Genomic DNA, 17,800 nt, shown 5'->3' with positions numbered 1-17,800 from the left:
TGTAGTTGACTTTATTTTTCACCCTGAGTAATTTTTGAATTTGGCACATTAATTTGGACTGACAGAACCCTAACCTTAACACGTTGATGGACATAGGTCAACAACACTACAATAAACAAAAAATAATTCACTATTTATTAAATCAGCTTTTCGTGATAACTGTTGATAATATCATTGAGCTAAAATAACCCCCTGAATGCATATTTTTTATTTTTGACTTAACACTGCTGGCACAGAAAAAAAGGAAATGATTTAAGGCCACTTGGTTCTCTTCGAGCAGAACTTCGACAGACATTTTGTCAGTAGTTGCAACTTTCAGTTCACTGCACTTGGCTTCCATCCAACTTAACATTTAGCCTAAAACTCTGATGATAACAGTGACTCATAAGCTTTACTTGTCAGCAGTATATTGAATTTGTGCTTTCTTGAGAACTTGCCTGCTCAGAGGTCTGAGCAGCATCTAGACAGCATACGGGCAGCCATATTTCTTTACCTTGAGATGTGAGTGGTTCATACATTTGCCTCACATCACAAAGGTTCTGTGTTCAAACCTGCCTCCCACCTCACGCCCTTCCATCTGGAGTTGCGTTGCCACAAGGCAGTCCAAAGACACAGTTTATTGGACAATCATAATTGCTCTTAGTTGTAAACATGAGAGTGAAGAGTTTTTGTTTTTTTTTTGTTTCTATTCGGTAGACAGGTGACCTCTATGGGGAACACTGTCCCCTCGTGTAATGTCATATGGGATTTGTATGTCCAATGGACGATGGACAAGTGCAGTACCTTGATACAGAAAAGAAAGAATATTGAATCATCTAACAATGAGATAATGATAATAGAAATGGTAAAAGACTGAAGAACTTTAATGTACATGATTTGGTAAAAACACAGAATATGATTATAAAAATGGCACTGTAGTCACTATAGTACAAAAAAAGAGCTTGACTTTAAAGAATGAGCATGAGTGCATAAAGAACAACAAAACAAAAATACAAAATAGCAAAGGCCCGCATACTTGTCAGTGATATAACCTCTGCTACACATGTGAGCTATACTGTTTAAGACTTCATATTCTGCAGTCCACCAGGAAAGGCTGTCTATATAAAAATTCGCTTTAGGGAGAGAATGTGGTGGTTGTCTCGGTATCGGTGGCTGCTGAGCTCCTCCTCCTGCCGCAAGTGTACCTGTAGAACCTTTGCTGGCTCATGCATCCAAAGTCCTTCAGTAGCTTCAGGAGGTCATGACGAAACTTAACACCAACAAAGGCATACACGAAGGGGTTTAGGCAGCACCTGAAGAAGGCCACACACTGGGTGATGTCGGTGGCATAGAGGAGAGAGTTCTCATAGTTGCAATTATTGGTTCCCCCTTCTGCTGTGATAACTGTTGACCAAAAAAGCACCAGATTATATGGAACCTGGCATACCAGGAAGACGATTACCACAGCAAGAATCACCTTTATGGCCTTATTTCTTTCAAAGCTACGAGCTTGGCAAAGGGTCTTGATTATGCTGCTGTAACAGACGCTCATGACCAGGAGTGGTATAGCAAAACCCAAAACGATCTGGCTTGCCTGGAGGCTGACGCGGAGCTGGTCATTGTCGCTGGTGAAAGGGGTGCAAGTGTTATTATTTACAACGGTGTACTTCATTTCTGGGGTGGAGAAGATAAATGCCGTAATCCAAATGAGAGCCGCTGAGACCTTGCTCCAAAACACTGCTTGGGCGCGGTGGCGGTGAGCAGAGACTGCTTTGGAGATGGCAAAGTAGCGATCCACACTGATAGAACAGAGAAGCAACATGCTGCTGTAGAAGCTGACCTTATAAACAACGTGCATGGCTTTGCACACCAGCTCTCCCAGCACCCATTCTACCACAGAATTGGCTGCCCAAAACGGGAGGGACAGAGTGAAGAGCAGATCTGCGAAAGACAGATTGAGTAGGTACACATCCGTCATAGTCTTGAGACGCTTGAAGGAGATGGAGGTGAGGATGACCAGCAGGTTCCCTGTCAGTCCCAGGAAGAAGATGATGGAGTAGAAGGAAGGTATGAACCAGAGCCGGAACTCACGGTTGGATTGTTTAACGCAAAGCTCAGGGAAGGATTCATAATTGAAATCGGAGGTGCTATAATCCGGGTAGCTGGTTATATTCTCTTCATGCTGAGACAAACAAGGCTGTAACCAAAGATCAAAATAAAGAAAGATCAAAGTACAAACCAATATGGTTCAAATACCGACTTTTTAATGGCCTCTAGCACAGTTTATTCTGGTGTACCTTTACCGACCACTTCCTTAGAGGAAGTGGTGCTCTTGTGATAAGAAGGCCGTGGTGGTTACCACTGCACAGAGATCAGTTCTTACAACCAATGTGTATTCTTTATACATACAACTGTAATGGAACTGTGTCTTACCTTAAAATTCATTACCCATATCAGCACATGGTGCAGGAGAATTTGTGGACCTGAAAAATATTTTGCTTGTTTACGCATCATTAAACTAAGAAATGTGGCATGATGGCAAAAGTTTCTAACCTTCAGTCCAGAAAAATGCTGCATCCTACACTTCACATGAAACCCCAAGTGGCTTTTCATTACACCCTACCTGTCAGTCAGCTGCAGACCTGGACTTCCCAACTCACTAAAGTCAAACCAGGATAACTTAAAAACACAATAAGAGCCTTCAGAAACCTCCCGTCAGAACAACGGAATACAATAGTCTTCACAGATTGAGAAGTGCTCCTCATGAAACTGACCTTTTCATTGAGTTCCCCATTAAACTCTCGTCCAGTGGTTACATTTTCTTTTTTAAATATGCTTTTCTGATGACAATAACTTGCTTTTTGTTAGAAGTAGCAGTCCTTACCTAGTTTCTTATAACTGGTTTTGTATTTTAAATTCTGATTAGTAGACATTAGTGGGATTTGTCTTCCATAGTATAGCTTTATGTAATTGTTATGTTAGTGTTTAGCAGTGACAGTGATGGTCAAATTCAGGCGACAACAGCATAACAGCATAACCAAACACAGTTAATTTCTACCTCCCCAAACAAATCTGTTGCCAGGCTGTACTTCTCAAAAAAGCAGAGGATAGCACAAAATTATATATATACTGCAATATAATTTTTTAAATGTACTATTAATTACTCTAGCATAGCTCTTTAATATATTTTATTTTCAAGTATTCATTCACCACAACATTCAAACCAACAAACTATTTCATCTTATATCTAGTTAAACTTTGATGAGGTACTCACCCATGGTAGAAGTCATGTTGGCTGAGAGTAGTGAGCTGTAGTAAAGCCACCAGGCACATATGAGCCGAATGTCTATTTGGTGGTGGTTTCCCCTTAAAAAAAAAAAAAAACCTGTCACAGATTTTTTTTTACTCCACAAACAAGCCTTCAAGATCATGTGAGAAAACCACAGTGAAGCTGAAATATGAAAAGAGCGTAAAAATGAAAACTGTATCCAGATAAATCCTGTTTTTTGCTTTTTTTAAGGGGTACCAAATGAAATGACACAGATTACTCACCCACCTGATGTCTGAGCAGTCAACTCAAATTTTCAAAATGTGAAAATTGTGTATTTTCAGTGAGGGGTTTAATTAGTTTTTAGGCATTTCATGTGAAATTCTCGATTCTATGAACGGAACTAAAGGGAGAAGCATGTAAATTGTCTCAGGAGAGACCCACGACTTATTATCTAAGCCAAATGCTCTACTTAGCAGATAAGGATCTACCCCACACACATGTAAAATTTGAATTACTAGAAATTTAGTAGCTGAAATTATTTGCAGTGAAATGACTCATTTCATAAAGGGTTTTCTTTAATATTTTTTTTTGTTGTTGTTGTTCTCTTGTTGTTTTATTGACTCACTGGACCAAAGGGCACAAGTTTGGACACACTTTCCCATTCATTTGAATGTTATGCTATAAAATACTAATGTCTATGCTCTTTTGAACTGCAGCATAACTGGACTTATTCAGTACAATGAAGTCTTTTTATTTTGGGCAGTGGGTGAGGTCTCATAGAATTACCCTTTTGCCCACTGACTCACAATCTGCACAGGAGTTTTGCACACCTGTTTTTCTGCGGTTGAGGACTTTTGATTTCACTTGAGGAAGAACCAAACCACAAAATACAAAATGTGTTAAGCTGCAATGTAGGTTGCATCTTTTACTTTTTGTTTACTATAGAAACTTTTCCACCATACAGACCTACATATATTATTGTAGTCTGTCCAGTCGAGGTCATCCATTCAGGCTCATCCATCCTGCACTATTCATACCTGAACCTGGGGTGATTGCTAGCTCTGCAAAACAGGAAATCGGAACAATTCCCTCATCTAACCCACTTCCTTACCTGTACTGTGCAAGGGCAGATACATGCAGTGAATGTTACTACATGCCACTGCATAGCAGCATAACAGTACAACAGTTTTTGATTTATCTAGCCTGCTTTATCTACAATTCATCCAACATACTTATGCAATAGACTGAAATCTTAACATTTCACATAATGAATGTGAAATGTTCTACTTGTATCAAAAGGTTTTTGAAAATAACTTGACTGAGAACTTGCTCAGGTAGAAAAGTTTATTGGTATAAATATGCAAAAGGAAACTGATTTTAAGACTGCATGTTTATGACTGCTCTTCAACTGTTTTACTACAACATGAAAGTCATGTTAAAGCAAACCTTGTCACGTTGTGTACACAATTACGGTACATTTTAAAAGTTTTCTGCTCAAAAGTTCAATATTGACCTTAACACAATGATGTTCTAAGCGTACTGCTTTTGATTTGATTGACAGCTAGCAAACTTGAGAACACTGGTAGTTCAGCATTGTACAGCACTGATGATCATGTGATATACTTATGGATGGACTGGGATGAATCCCAGGACAACCAATACACAAGTATAATAAAGTGGTAATAATAAATAACAGAAATAACTACTACTAATGACTACAAACTCCTGAGACCATACTGTCACTGTAATACTGATGCAGAGAGTAAACAAATATTCTCCTGCCAAGGAGAGTCACTCAGCTCCACTCTTCACAAGTATGCCAAATTATTTTGAAAAATTGCAACATGCAAAAATAACAATAAAAGCAACAATGACACTACAATACAAAAGACAAAAGTTAAATATAACACTGAACAATGTTTGTTTCTTGACACAGCTTTTTTCATACAGCCAGTCTTAATTTGCAATGATCTGGGATCTGCCAGACGTAGTGCTAGAGATATGTATCAATATGTGCTGAAGAGGGCTTGTCTTCAAAATGGCAATGAGGCTTGTGGAGGGAATCTGGTGCTTTCACATGGATCTCTGTGGTGCATTCAACAGAGTTTTAGACAGGACCGCTGATTTATGGGCTTCAAGTGCTTTAGATTTTTCATGTTTCATATATCTATCCAGCACATGTCTATGAGCCATGGTGTTTTCAAACCAAAACATCTTTGCCTCAAGCTTGTTAAACACTGAGCGCATCTAAACGCTTTTCATATACTTCGATAAACTGAGATGATACTGTGCAATATATATTATTAGAGGATTGCAGGTCAATGTACTCAGTGGGCTGCTCTTGCCCTGCTGGGCCCCTCTGGTGTCTCACTAGTCAGAGCATCTTCTGTCTGAGCTGAGGTGGTCTCTGAGCCTGTGTTACTGTCACTGGTGCCCTCTTCCATGGCTCCCTCTGGGACACTCTCCTTATCTTCTGATGCCCCTTCCTCACTGCCTGGATGAACCTCAACCTCCTCTGAGGCCTTTGGCTTCCCTGTGCAGAAGACACACAAAAATGACATGATGTAAACACCTTAAAGCCCCACACGAGTGCAGGACAGCACAAAAGCCACAGAAACCAGTAAGGCTCACCTGGTGCATCAGCTGTGTTGGATTCTGTGTCCTCGCCCTCTTTGTTGCTACTTTCACTGAGAGAATTTTGCTGGGACTTGTTTCCATGGGTTGCACAAATATGCTTTTCTTCTTCTGCTAAGACACAGGTGGGGGCCTCTCTTGCGCCTCGCTCTCCTGCATCCTTTTCACGTTCCGCCATCCTTTTGCGGGCTGCCTCTTCAGCTGCAGCAATCTCTGCAGAAATCTTCTCCATGTCCACTTCCACCTTCATACAGCACAACTGAAGAGTACAATGAGGAGGATTTAATGTAGACAGATGAAAATAATTGCTATCTTGCTGTATGTGGTGATTTCAGCTTTCTTTCACATTACAAAGTTTACCTCTGGTTTAACACGTTAGAGCAGGTTCGCCACAAAAATGAGAACATAATTATAGAATATATAACGCTACATCTCACTTAGTGAATGGATTCTGTTAAATACTCTGTAAAGGATAAATGGCGCCCCCTTTTGTTAGCAGTGGACAGTGCAGTCCACTGCTGCATTTCATTTCAGAACAACAGTTATTATAGGGGCTGCAAATTGTAAATGATGACAGCATTATGATTTCTTGAACATGTGGCTTGAGTTAGCCACAGCTGGTGGCTGTCAGGCAGATGTAGACTGGCACATAACCAGAGCTGCACACAGTACAGTTGAACATGTAAAATGAAGCTTGCGTGCGAGCAAGTGATGAACAAGTTTGATGTAAAATATGCCGTACCCTTTTGAGCTCATTGGTGAAAGACTCTGTGGCTTCGATGAATTTTCTCTTCTTGTCCTGGTGGCGGTCTTCAATCTGAAGCAACTCTGCCTCCAGCTTTCTCTGTGGCACAAGACACACAGCAAACAGGGTTATTTTTAACCCATGAAATCAAAGCTTTCACTGTTACAGGCCACATTTGCCCATAAAATCAGAAGATAACAATCACACCTGGTGTACCATCAAAGACTGGACCTGACGTTTGAGGACCTGCATGCGAGCTGTGGTGACAACTGATCGCACATCTGGGACAACACTCTCGCTGAGAATCTCACTAATCAGACGGTGATTGCGTTGAAAACGAGCTGCAGCTGAGTGCTTGATGGAAAACCCGTCGTCATAATCTGGAGGATATGAAAAACATCTGAGCTGTCATGTTTGTCTATGAAAATGTTTTTATACACCTGCCAGAAGGCACAGAGAGGAGGTGTGTCACACGGTCACAAGCAATAAGAATTAGAGGCCTCACCGTACTATCGCATAAATGGTACAAAACTAAATGATAGAAATACTGTTCATGAGAATATACATACGAGGATTTTTCTCAATATTTAAAGTTTTAGAGATAAGCATTTATGTGAAAATACATCCTGAGGTAATGCAGAACATTTATTTAGGTGATTGGGAGAAGTGGTCAATTATAACCCACCCTGGTGTCTTCAGATTATAATCATCCCTTGTTAGCTTTTCCAAATTCTCCTTCGATGAAAACTTTGGCCCAGGTGGATTCTTTACTTTAAATTTAGTTTAGCTTTTTTCCTATTATGAATTAAATATATAAATACAGAACATTTAGTCCTTCTTTTGCTCAGGTTAGTATGTATGGGGGCAAGGGAAAAAAAGTAAAACATTTTATATGTTGGTGTAAAAGTAATTCATGCAAAGTGAATGCTCTAAAATATATTTTATTGCAGTGACTGCTATTAATTTGGACAAATACAGATGGGATAAATGAGAGACCAAATTAGTTTCTATAATCCTTTTAATCATATAGAATAAAAAAAAAGGAATATGCTGGCCAGCTAAATTCAAACAATGCCAGACAAAATACAAAGCGCATCAGGGAATCAATACACCGCTAAATATAGCTAACTATTGTTGAGCTGGAGCTTCAAAAAGATTATACAATACACACCTTTTCCAATGACAGACATTCATTAAATGTGTATTTTCTTCATTGGTTTTAACATATGCAAACTCTTGGCATTACCTTACACAAGGCACTCCTTTTGGACTTTGTCGTAGGAAACGTTTGCTAAAACCCTTTACTAATATCTGGTATACCATCAAACACAAGAAGAGTGCTCAGTGGATATCATCTGAACTTGCCTCAGCTTTGCACCCATGTCTGCATAATTGAAACTTTCCAGAGAGCAGAAATGAATCTCATTTGCCATGTTGAAAGTGTCTAAGGTGCTCACATCGGTGCTGTGACACCGCAACAGGAAACAGTCAAATGAGGTAAAACTTTTGTTGCTGTAGGGTGTGAGAAATAAGTTCCTTTTGAGTTCACAAATTCTGTGGATTTCATTCCAAAAGATACTTTAGATCACTTTCAACTTGTACTTGAAACACGTTTACTTTGCATTGTGTTCTTTTGGCAGATTTTGCATAACAGATTTAAACTAAAACCACAGAGCTTGCAGAATGTCTCAATTACAACGCTTATGACTACAACTGCAACTCTGCGCAACGTTAACAGTGGATGACTGATTTATCTTTTTTGTCTCATGGGTACCTGTGAGAATCTCTGTGAGCTTTTTTTGATGCTGTGAAACGTGGGACAGTCTTAATGGGCACATGGCAGTAGCTTAGAGAAGAATTTCTTTGAGATTGTACTTAATAAATCTCAGAATATGTAGCCATCTGGGGCGCTAAATCCTATTTAATTAACATAAATGCAGACTGTTTAGAACATAACCCGTTTGGATACTAGCTCTGACTTTTTTATGGTCTAGGGTGTTTCTCAATAGCAAATGGTTTTATCTGTAGTTTTCCTGTACATCATTATCTTCTACTGTAACCCAGGCAGACCCCAGACAAGCATCATTTCCTTGAGGTGGGTGTAACGCAAACGTCTTCTTCTTGTCTGTGTGTATAACGTGTGTGTGTGTGCGTCAGACTTTAAAACAACAGAGAAAAGAATGTAAATTCTGCAATTATGTCAAAACCAATGCCAAGAATACCTTCAAACAAAACAGTTGTGCAAAACAAAGACAAATTTAGTTTCAATTTGCAGCTTAAAAGCAGAAATGGCATGTCAAAGGTAGCATTACCAAAAATGTGGATGGCTGTAGCAGTGTAGGAGGAGGGAAAACGTTAACAGTCTGTTGCTGTATGCAACTCTGTGTGGTCGTTTTACAGTAATTACAGCTCTGTCACAGTGCTCTAAACCTTGGGAGACAAACCATTTAGCTCAGTGGCCTTACCATCTGGATCCTCTGCTGGCTGAATACTCATGTAAGGCTCGCCCTTGTCCAGTCTGGACTGCCTCTGGCGGCTTTCCTCTTCAAGAGCTGCCTCTGCACGGCTTTTTGCATTGACGTAGGCCAGGTAGGCTGGTGAGTTGTGATAGGCCTTCATGCTCTCATTATACTCAATCTATGGTGGAAAAGATGACAGAAATGACAAGGACACAGAGAAGGCAGGGACACACAACATGTGGACCCTCATTTCTACCAACTACGACAGGATAAGGAAAGAGGTTTACTCAGGCCTGTTAGAAAGGAAGGAATGATGACTGGAGGGACCCACAACTGTTGGAGACACATCTACTGGTCACCCATTAAAAAAAAAAAAAAAAACCCATGAACACCCCTTGTAAAACAACCAACCTTCTCTGCTTCGTAGTCATTCAAATAATCCTGTTTCTCCTCATCAGTGAGGTCCCTCCACATGCCACCGATTATCTTCCCAATTTCCCATAGCTTCAGATCAGGATTGGAGGCTTTTACTTGATCCCAAACCTGGTGATGAGAACCAGACATGGGTGTGGGGTTGGGTTGGGTTGGAGGGGCTATAAGTGGTTATCTCTTTGCAGAGAGGTCACAAACCAGAGGAGGCCGTGTGCTTTAAGCTCCATCTCCAAGAAGATAAGTCCCACTATGTGATGTGGACTGTCCTAGCTACTAGGTCATGGCTTAATTTGGCTCTACACCTTCCTCAATAAACACACATTAGTGTCTGAAACAAAAATGTAACTCTTACTTACTCTGAGCTGATAGAATATCTTAAAAGCAAAGTATCCATGTCTTCCAACAGAGCACATGTTGATGCAGAAGGGAGCAGTTACACACTGTGTACTTACCTTACGACTATATCTCATATATGGCATCAACGGCTTATCAGGTGGCTTGGGAGGCTTTGGGATATTTATTCCAGAAGAATTCTGGTAAAGAAAAAAAAAAGAGTCACCTTCACGGTTGATGGATGGGTAATCAGGCAACCGTAAAAAAAAATAAAAATAAATGTTTTAAATTTAAGATGAATGCAGATTGCAAGTGTGAAACTAAATTCTGGTGCGTGGTCATGTAAATTGAAACCTAACTATCAAAAAAAAAAAAAAAAAAGAAGAAGCCAAGATGGGAACTGGAATCAATATAGGATGTATGATAGCAATTTCTTATAACTTATAAATTATTCAATTCTTGAAAGTCAGCAGCCACACACAACATATACAATCTACAATGTTCTGTTGGCTGCAAAAATGAAAGTTAAAAAGAAAGAAAGAAAGAAAAAAACAACACAAATTTCAATTAAGCTGAGATTCGCCTACTGTAAGACATAATGCTATTATCAGAGTCAGCCAACAACAGCTTACATGCAGCATCGAAATTACTGCTCAGCAGCCAGAGCCATGCTGAGCAGTGAGTTTGTAACGCCATGGCAACACTGATGGCATGGGTTACTTGACATGGCTATCAGAAATGCAGACTTTGAAAGGCAGGTGGTACTTGGATACAGACAGATGGACTTCTCGCCAGTCTGCACCATGATGAGATAGCAGAGGAAGTTTGGAATGACATGCATTTCATTTTCAGACTCAGTAATGGAATGACTTAGGCCTCTTGTAATATTCTGTAACTTCTACTCATTCAAACAGTGGAATTGATGAAATGCATCTAATTTGCTCTGAAGAAAGTAAAAGGCAGTCTTGTTAAAACCTGCAATGCTACTGATACTTGTAGAGGCTTCTGCAGTATCTCCCTTTGACCAAGCAAGCTGGTGCTCAGTGTTGTGTGAAACTTGACTGCAAATGTTTGTCATGTATTTTAATTTTCTACTTAGGTGTGCCTGGCATTTTGGGTCACCATTATTTTTTTCTACATTAATATTCATACCGTTACCCGACTGTTGCTGCTTTGGCTCCCTCCCAGTCTGTAGTTGTTGTAGGCCAGATGGCTGTATGGGTTGTACCCCACAAACCCGGTTGTGTTGGGCATTTGCTGATGGAAACAAATGAGACAGAAACACGAATGAGAAATGACTGAAAAGAAGAAGAAGGGAAAAGCCCAAAGCAAAACAACTTAAAGGAACCAATGAAAGAAGCTGGAAAAATGCAAAACCGAGAGACTTGCATTCATGCTGGGGCTTTAAGGAAATAACCTTTCAGAAGCAGTGGTGTATCAGCACATAAGTTTTTGTCACTAACAGGATCTTTTGTTTAAAAAAAATAATAAAAATGTTATGGTAAAGCATAAAATGATGTAAAATGAAGCCTCCAAACAGCATTATCATCTTAATTTGGAATTCCCAGATAATATTTGGTCCAACAGGTTTAATAAATACTTACAGTTGTAGGGGCAGGGGGAGGGGGAGGGGCATAGGATGGTCTCTCTGTTGTGAAAGAAAAGGTGCAAATGAAACATGAGCATCTGCCCAGAGAAACGATACACTACTTTCAATCCTCCAACTTCAACTACTTAGTTATTTTATTAAGCAATGATGTACCAGTCAACTAGAAATAATGCAGGAAATAAAAAGTCAATCACAAGCGAAAACTTGGGATTTTGTTGAAGAATATTTATTGTATTGTGGTGTTATGGTTCATTCATGTCTAATTAAGGACATGCATGCATGCATGCATACATACATACATATGCACATGTATATATTTTGTATAAATATATACATTTTATATGAATATGTATATATAAATATATACATTTCTCTATTTATGGAAACAACAGATATGTAGTGTGTGAACATGCATGTTCTATCACAAAAGCGATTAGTAAGGCCAAAGTGCTCCAACTCCTTACTTGACATCTTGGAAGAGATGAGTGGGTATCAGTCTATTCCATTCATTGGCTCTGTAATGAACAGTTTAGAGTGTGATAACAGCTTTATATATTAAAAAAACAAAACAAAGAAATGCCCACAATGACTGACTGAGCGTGCTAACACTGCCTAGCATCGATGTTAGCTTTCAGGGAAGTGTGTGTTTTTTTGGGGGGGTTGTTTTTTTTTTTTTTTAAGTCTGAAAAACTGGTGACTATAACTTGCAAGCCATTTCATGATGGTAAAAGTAGTCAACGTCGTTGCATTACATCACCAAGGCTTGGTGGACATTTTCATGTTGAAGTCAGTGAACCAGCGCGGTAGCTGACGTTAGGACCGACTGGCTTTCACCTTTCTTCTCTACGGGACCCACAAAAGAGCTGTAACTTAGCCTCCGAGCTAACGTTAGCATGCATTCGTGGTAGCTGCCAACGGCGTAGCCAAAGTCATTGTCGTCTCTTCTTAGCTAACGTTAGGTTAGCTCGTCCGCATCAGAGGCCAGTGATAGATGTAGTTCATCTTCTCGAAATGGCTTTTGAATTTTAGCTTAATCGTTAAGCAGCTGCGCTGCCGCCGGATAGATACGATCTGCATAGCTCACCAGGTTAAATGACTTCAGCTGGTCTTATTAGCCGGCACGTTGACCATTAGCTAAACGGCTACCTAGCCGAGCTGCCTCAATGAAAAGAATGACATCTCAGAGACATCATTAGCACGCAACGTCAGGTCAAACCAACACATCAAAAGACTCACAAATTCCCACTAAATAACCCCTCCATGCTCGATTTGCTGCTGACACACAAAGTGTGCAAAGAACGATGGCCAGGAAAACTCACCCCTAAAACCTTTTAGTCCCCACCACAATGTGGACGTTGTGGCTTTGACAGGGAAGGCTAACCACTTAGCTCAGAGAAACGCTCCCCACAATAAACGGATGAAACGGGGTCCACTCGTGAGATTCCTGCAGAATCTTCCAGAATCGCACCCCCACCCTCCTCATTTCAGCTGTGCCTTGCCTCGGTGCCGATGCTCATCCCCTCCAGCTGTCAGTGCTGCGGCTCTCGCATATTAATTTGACAGCAGATGAATGTTTCTGGCTGAAGGATATAGACGTTTTGGGAATTGACACGGTAATGAGAGCAACGTGATGCTGTTAAATGCGATCTCACATTTTACCTCCATGGCTTCCTCTAAAAGCTACAGATGTGCATCGTCATATATATATATATATATATATATATATATATATATGCTTTAAAAATGAGATGTAACCAGTTTATTCCTGACTTGTGTGGAAGAAACAGGCAGACACTTCTAACCTGACTGCAAAACATCACTTGATGTAAAAATAATAATAAATGTGCCAAATTAATTCAGATGCGCCACAATTTATACCTTTTCTTTTCCCCACTGCAACAATCAATATAGTTTTTTTAGTGTTGTTGTTTGGTTTTGTTTGTTTTTTTTTAAGTTGCAATGACTTATTATGTCACCATACAGTAAGTTGTGTTATGGACACTACACAAGCCTCAAAGCCTTTGAGAAAAATCAAGGTTGCCCTATTCAAGGTCCCCTTGTTGTTAGAAGTGAAATACTTTGCATTCTTGTTCACATTGTTTTGAGAGCCATCCAGGTCAATAGTTGTAATAGTGTGTTGCCTAAAGATAACAATCCAAATCCTGTAGGATTTCGCCTACATCTCTGTCCATTCAACCTGAATAGTGCTTGTTATGGATTTGTTAATTGATTGTGTTCATTGTGACCCTGTTTCTTTCTGTTTACACTGCACACTTGTGTGCCTGCTCTTTTCATGCTTGACCAGCATCTTGTGTAATATGCCAAGAGACACTGCAGTGATCCCATCTCCATCCTCCTTTTATTCACCAGACATTGGCCAGAAAGCTTTGGAGATCGGACAGAGGGGAGATTCCACACAAAGCATGGGCCGGACAGTTTAGCACTGAACACCTGTGGTGGAGTACATCTGGAGGTAGGATGGAGGTCACATGCCTCGTGTAAGCTTCTGTTCAGGCTTAACGCAGACACACGCACAGGGCCTCCCCTGCACAACTATGGGATTGTGGATGCCCAGAGGCAGAACCAGGCTGGTGACATTTTGAATCAATCAGAGAACAACCCATAAAGCTGTTTTTGTGATGCAGATTCAGACGTAGCTCTTAAGCCTGCAGAGCTCTCCAAAATAGACTCAGGCAGTGGAACTAAGCAGACTTGAAAGCTTACTCTGGTAGTGGACAGAGGTATTTTTAGAAGCATCAGGATTAAGATGTATCATTCCAGAAAGTATTCTGTGGGCAAATGCCTTGAGTATTAGCATTAACCCCTCCATCTAACCAGCAATCACAATACCCCTATAGAAACACAGGATTGAACACACAGATGTGTGTGTGTGTGTGTGTGTGTGTGTGTGTGTGTATAAATGTGATGGAGAATTTGTCTTAAAATCAGAAGAGTCTTTTGTACACAATATATTTTCTTCCTATTGGTTGTTCCGCCACTATTACAGCTTGAATGGAACTGTATTTTTGTTGCAGATGCCATCAAAAAGTTAAATAATGTACCCTCCCGTGCTGTTGAATGTGAACTATTGTAACAGAATACATCCATAGTTTTAAATTTGCATCAGTACCTACTAAAAACACAAACTTTAATATGCATTAAAAGTTTTTTTTAAGGTCGTCTTTAAATAAAAATTCGACTCAAATTCCAAAGAAAAAAATTGCAACTAAAAACTCAGAACTATGGAAAAATATAGCAGACAAAAACAGAAATAGCCTTTGACGTAGGCAAACATGTTTAATGTACATCATTCATTCATCCGTTAGCTGCAAACTGTTAGTCTATCCTTTAAGAGTTCTTGGACAGATTTCCACTCTGTCATAGGAGCGATATTTCACTAACCTAACATCCGTGTTTTTGGATTGTGGAATATGAAGTACCTGGAGAAAACCTTTGCCATGCACAGGATTATAGATAGGAAAGATTTTTAAAAACAAATTTAGTCCGTCAATAGAGACATTTTTTTCTAATCATGTAGATTTGTACATGTATGTGTGATACAAGTAACAGGGACATTTTTGCCACTATAAATTATATCAACAGACTGAACTTAAGTCAAAACATATTTTTAAAACCTATCTTTGGCATTTTGGACAACATGCTATAGATACCACATAGATGGTATCAGATGAAATCATCAAAACCCATTAATAAATCCCCCGCTGCTAATAATAATGACGACATTGTAGTTTCTAAAGTGTTTTATTAGATGTATAACAATGTGTACATTTTCATCAGGTAAACATTTACAATGCAACTGATTATTTAATCGGTCGAAACTTTGTAATTTCAGTCCTTTGATCACTTCAGTGTTTGAATATAAGGGTTAGGGTTAGGGTTAGTCCGATTTTGGACAAGATACACAAAACCTACGATGTTCCCCAACCCCAGTCCATCTGGATGCATGCAAACATTACTTCATATCTTCTACACAGGTAATATTGAAGGCAAATAGGAATGGGCTAGTCTTGAGAATGCCATTACAGTTCTGTTCAGCAAAAATTAGAGATCAAGCTATGTACGAAAGCTTAAATACACAGTTAGAAGGCCTTTACAAAATGAAAGCCAAGGCCATTTGTCACCTCTCTGAAAAGACTGTTTAACAGGGAAGTATCCTTAAATGTCTTTAGTAATGCTACATTAATTGATGAATGATAAGTTAGGATTGTGCTGAGACTTTGTTTTGTTGTGTTATGGAGACACTGACGTCTCTCGATGATTTGTGGTCTTTGGAATGATTTCTTTTGTTGGATATTTGGTTTTTGATGTTTTTAAGCTCTAGCAATGATTTTCCACTCCATCTTCTTTCTATCATCTGTATTTAGGTGCACTACCTTTGGATACATTTCTTCTTTAGTTACACTGGTCATCTGGTTACAATATTCAGCTTCCAGCTAATAAAACAACCTTGGGCTCAATGATTTAATTATATTTCTCATGTCTTATTGATAACTGAGGACCAAAGTGTAGAATTCATTGTATACAGCAGAATAACCAGGCTACACAGACAAGAGAAGTTACGTTTGATTACTTCTGTTTGAATTTTACATTGTGATTGAAAATTGTAGGCTGTAATTTGTGATTCTCTTTACGGCTTGTATTTTAATATATATATTTTTTTAATAATAATATTTATTTTATTTTTTTTTTGGAGGGCGGGGGCAACCAAAATAGACCAATTTTCAATGTGTACAGATAGAGGGGGTTGTCTCAGTTCACTTCTGGATGCTCTGAGAAAAATGAGAGAAACCCATTCTCTTGGTAACCATTAACAGTTGTTTTGTTTGATTTATTTTGGGGATGAGCTAGCTCTCATCAGCTGTTGGGTTGTGCTGGGATTACTTTTCACACCTGCACTCTTTGACTTTGATATATTTATATACTAATAAGATTAGACCAAATTCAAATGAGAAAAATGTGCAAAAATGCATAATAATAATAATAATAATAATAATAATAATAATAATAATAATAATAATAATAATAATAATAACAAAAAGAAGAAGAAGAAGAAAAAGCAGATTCGTTTCCATGACACTTTTCTTCATTCTGTGTGGAAGTAACCTCACTTCAGTGTGCTGTGCTTAAATACTCATATTTAAAGCTTGACTGATATTGAGGTAACAACAGAGTGAGAAGACAAACAAAAACAGAGAAAAAAAAACACTGTATGACAGCGTTTTTTTCCATTGATGCAATATTACTACATTGTAATCCATGTTTGTAAGGCTGACATTAATTTTATCGTGAAATGTTCTATCCTGCTCCTCTGCCAGAGTAACACCAACAGCAACCATGACCATCACCCACACATGATGAAGGTACTGTTGAGTCAGTGTCACACTGAGCAGATAGATGAAGCTCATCATACCCAGTGATGACAAACACCAGTATTTGCTCAAATCTGCTACTCTGTCCTGGATAAGTAATGTACTCCACCAGTACAAGCAAATTTCTATAAGAAAATTACCAGCCTTGTCTATAGTGTATAAAATATTTGAGCAGTAGCTATGTTGCTTGCACTGGTAGTGCATTTATTTTAATAATATAGATGTTCTTCCCAAGAGATGACATGAAACCCACAAGTAGCCATGTCGGATAACAGAGAATTTCTCCTCTAGTCAAAGCTTCACGGTAATCATACCATAATCATGGAAAGTTGTTAAGCTCTGCTTGTGTATAACAAATCATACCTGCAGTCTGCAGCACTGGTCCATGAAACATTAAGCCAGTTAGCTGCAGTGACAGTGTAAAGCTAAGGGTAGATGCTGCTTTCATATTTTAACAATAGAATTCAAATACACAATAGCTGTCAATAGTGCAGAGGTGATCCTCAGACTCAACAATGCTAATTGCACAACTTTCTGAAAATCTCAGTTTTCGTATTCTGATCCTAAACAATGCCCAAAAAGTTGTTGTTGTCTTTGTATTTTGGCACAATCAGTATATAGCACCACCAAAAACCTGCCAAGCAGTCTGTTTCGAGAGAAATCCTCAATGTTGAAACATATTCATACAAACACCAGAGTCACACTGGCATCCTAGCACCAGCTGGAAAAATAAGATTATCCTATCAGCAGCGTACAGAGTTTCCAGCCCAGCTTCACTGCCAACCCAGGAGTGCTCATCGAGAGAGAGGGAGAGAGAGAGAGAGGAGAGGAGAGAGAGGAGAGAGAGAGAGAGAGAGGAGAGAGAGGAGAGAGAGGAGAGAGAGGAGAGAGAGAGAGAGAGAGAGAGAGAGAGAGAGAGAGAGAGAGAGAGAGAGAGAGAGGGAGAGA

At 39.3% G+C, this 17,800-nt stretch overlaps 3 protein-coding genes across 10 annotated transcripts in view; 1 reads left to right on the top strand and 2 right to left on the bottom strand.

Moving 5' to 3' along the window:
• LOC115043224 (zinc finger protein Aiolos-like) overlaps positions 1 to 17,800 on the top strand; it is a 50,368-nt gene that overhangs the window by 6,906 nt on the left and 25,662 nt on the right. For 3 of the 4 annotated variants that reach the window (XM_029501523.1, XM_029501514.1, XM_029501499.1), the window contains exon 3: positions 13,833 to 13,935. The exons of the other annotated variant lie outside the window; for it this stretch is intronic. The gene's annotated coding sequence lies outside the window, so the exon portion shown is untranslated. The remainder of the gene's footprint in view (positions 1 to 13,832; positions 13,936 to 17,800) is intronic. 4 annotated transcript variants of the gene reach the window in all.
• Positions 846 to 3,336, bottom strand: ccr7 (chemokine (C-C motif) receptor 7). 2 transcript variants are annotated; one of them, XM_029501584.1, is made up of 3 exons: positions 3,254 to 3,336; positions 2,413 to 2,462; positions 846 to 2,176 (listed from the first exon to the last, which is right to left on the bottom strand). In XM_029501584.1, exons 1-3 carry the CDS (start codon positions 3,267 to 3,269, stop codon positions 1,115 to 1,117), a joined length of 1,128 nt encoding a protein of 375 aa, XP_029357444.1. In that variant the 5' UTR covers positions 3,270 to 3,336; the 3' UTR covers positions 846 to 1,114. The 2 variants fall into 2 exon arrangements, with proteins under 2 accessions (XP_029357444.1, XP_029357435.1); XM_029501575.1 differs by lacking the exon at positions 3,254 to 3,336 and having other exon boundaries at positions 2,413 to 3,240.
• LOC115043244 (SWI/SNF-related matrix-associated actin-dependent regulator of chromatin subfamily E member 1) lies at positions 4,581 to 13,052 on the bottom strand. Of its 4 annotated transcripts, none has more exons than XM_029501536.1 (11): positions 12,782 to 13,052; positions 11,927 to 11,977; positions 11,458 to 11,501; positions 11,006 to 11,110; positions 9,973 to 10,053; positions 9,500 to 9,631; positions 9,095 to 9,266; positions 6,837 to 7,009; positions 6,627 to 6,728; positions 5,882 to 6,143; positions 4,581 to 5,783 (listed from the first exon to the last, which is right to left on the bottom strand). In XM_029501536.1, exons 2-11 carry the CDS (start codon positions 11,931 to 11,933, stop codon positions 5,578 to 5,580), a joined length of 1,284 nt encoding a protein of 427 aa, XP_029357396.1. In that variant the 5' UTR covers positions 11,934 to 11,977; positions 12,782 to 13,052; the 3' UTR covers positions 4,581 to 5,577. The 4 variants fall into 4 exon arrangements, with proteins under 4 accessions (XP_029357396.1, XP_029357423.1, XP_029357404.1 ...); XM_029501563.1 differs by having other exon boundaries at positions 11,012 to 11,110; XM_029501544.1 differs by having other exon boundaries at positions 12,962 to 13,045.

This window comes from Echeneis naucrates, chromosome 1 (assembly GCF_900963305.1).
Source record: "Echeneis naucrates chromosome 1, fEcheNa1.1, whole genome shotgun sequence".
Taxonomy (NCBI): Eukaryota; Metazoa; Chordata; class Actinopteri; order Carangiformes; family Echeneidae; genus Echeneis; species Echeneis naucrates.
Note: the sequence above shows the minus strand (reverse complement) of the source record. Positions and strands in the feature narration are given on the sequence as shown.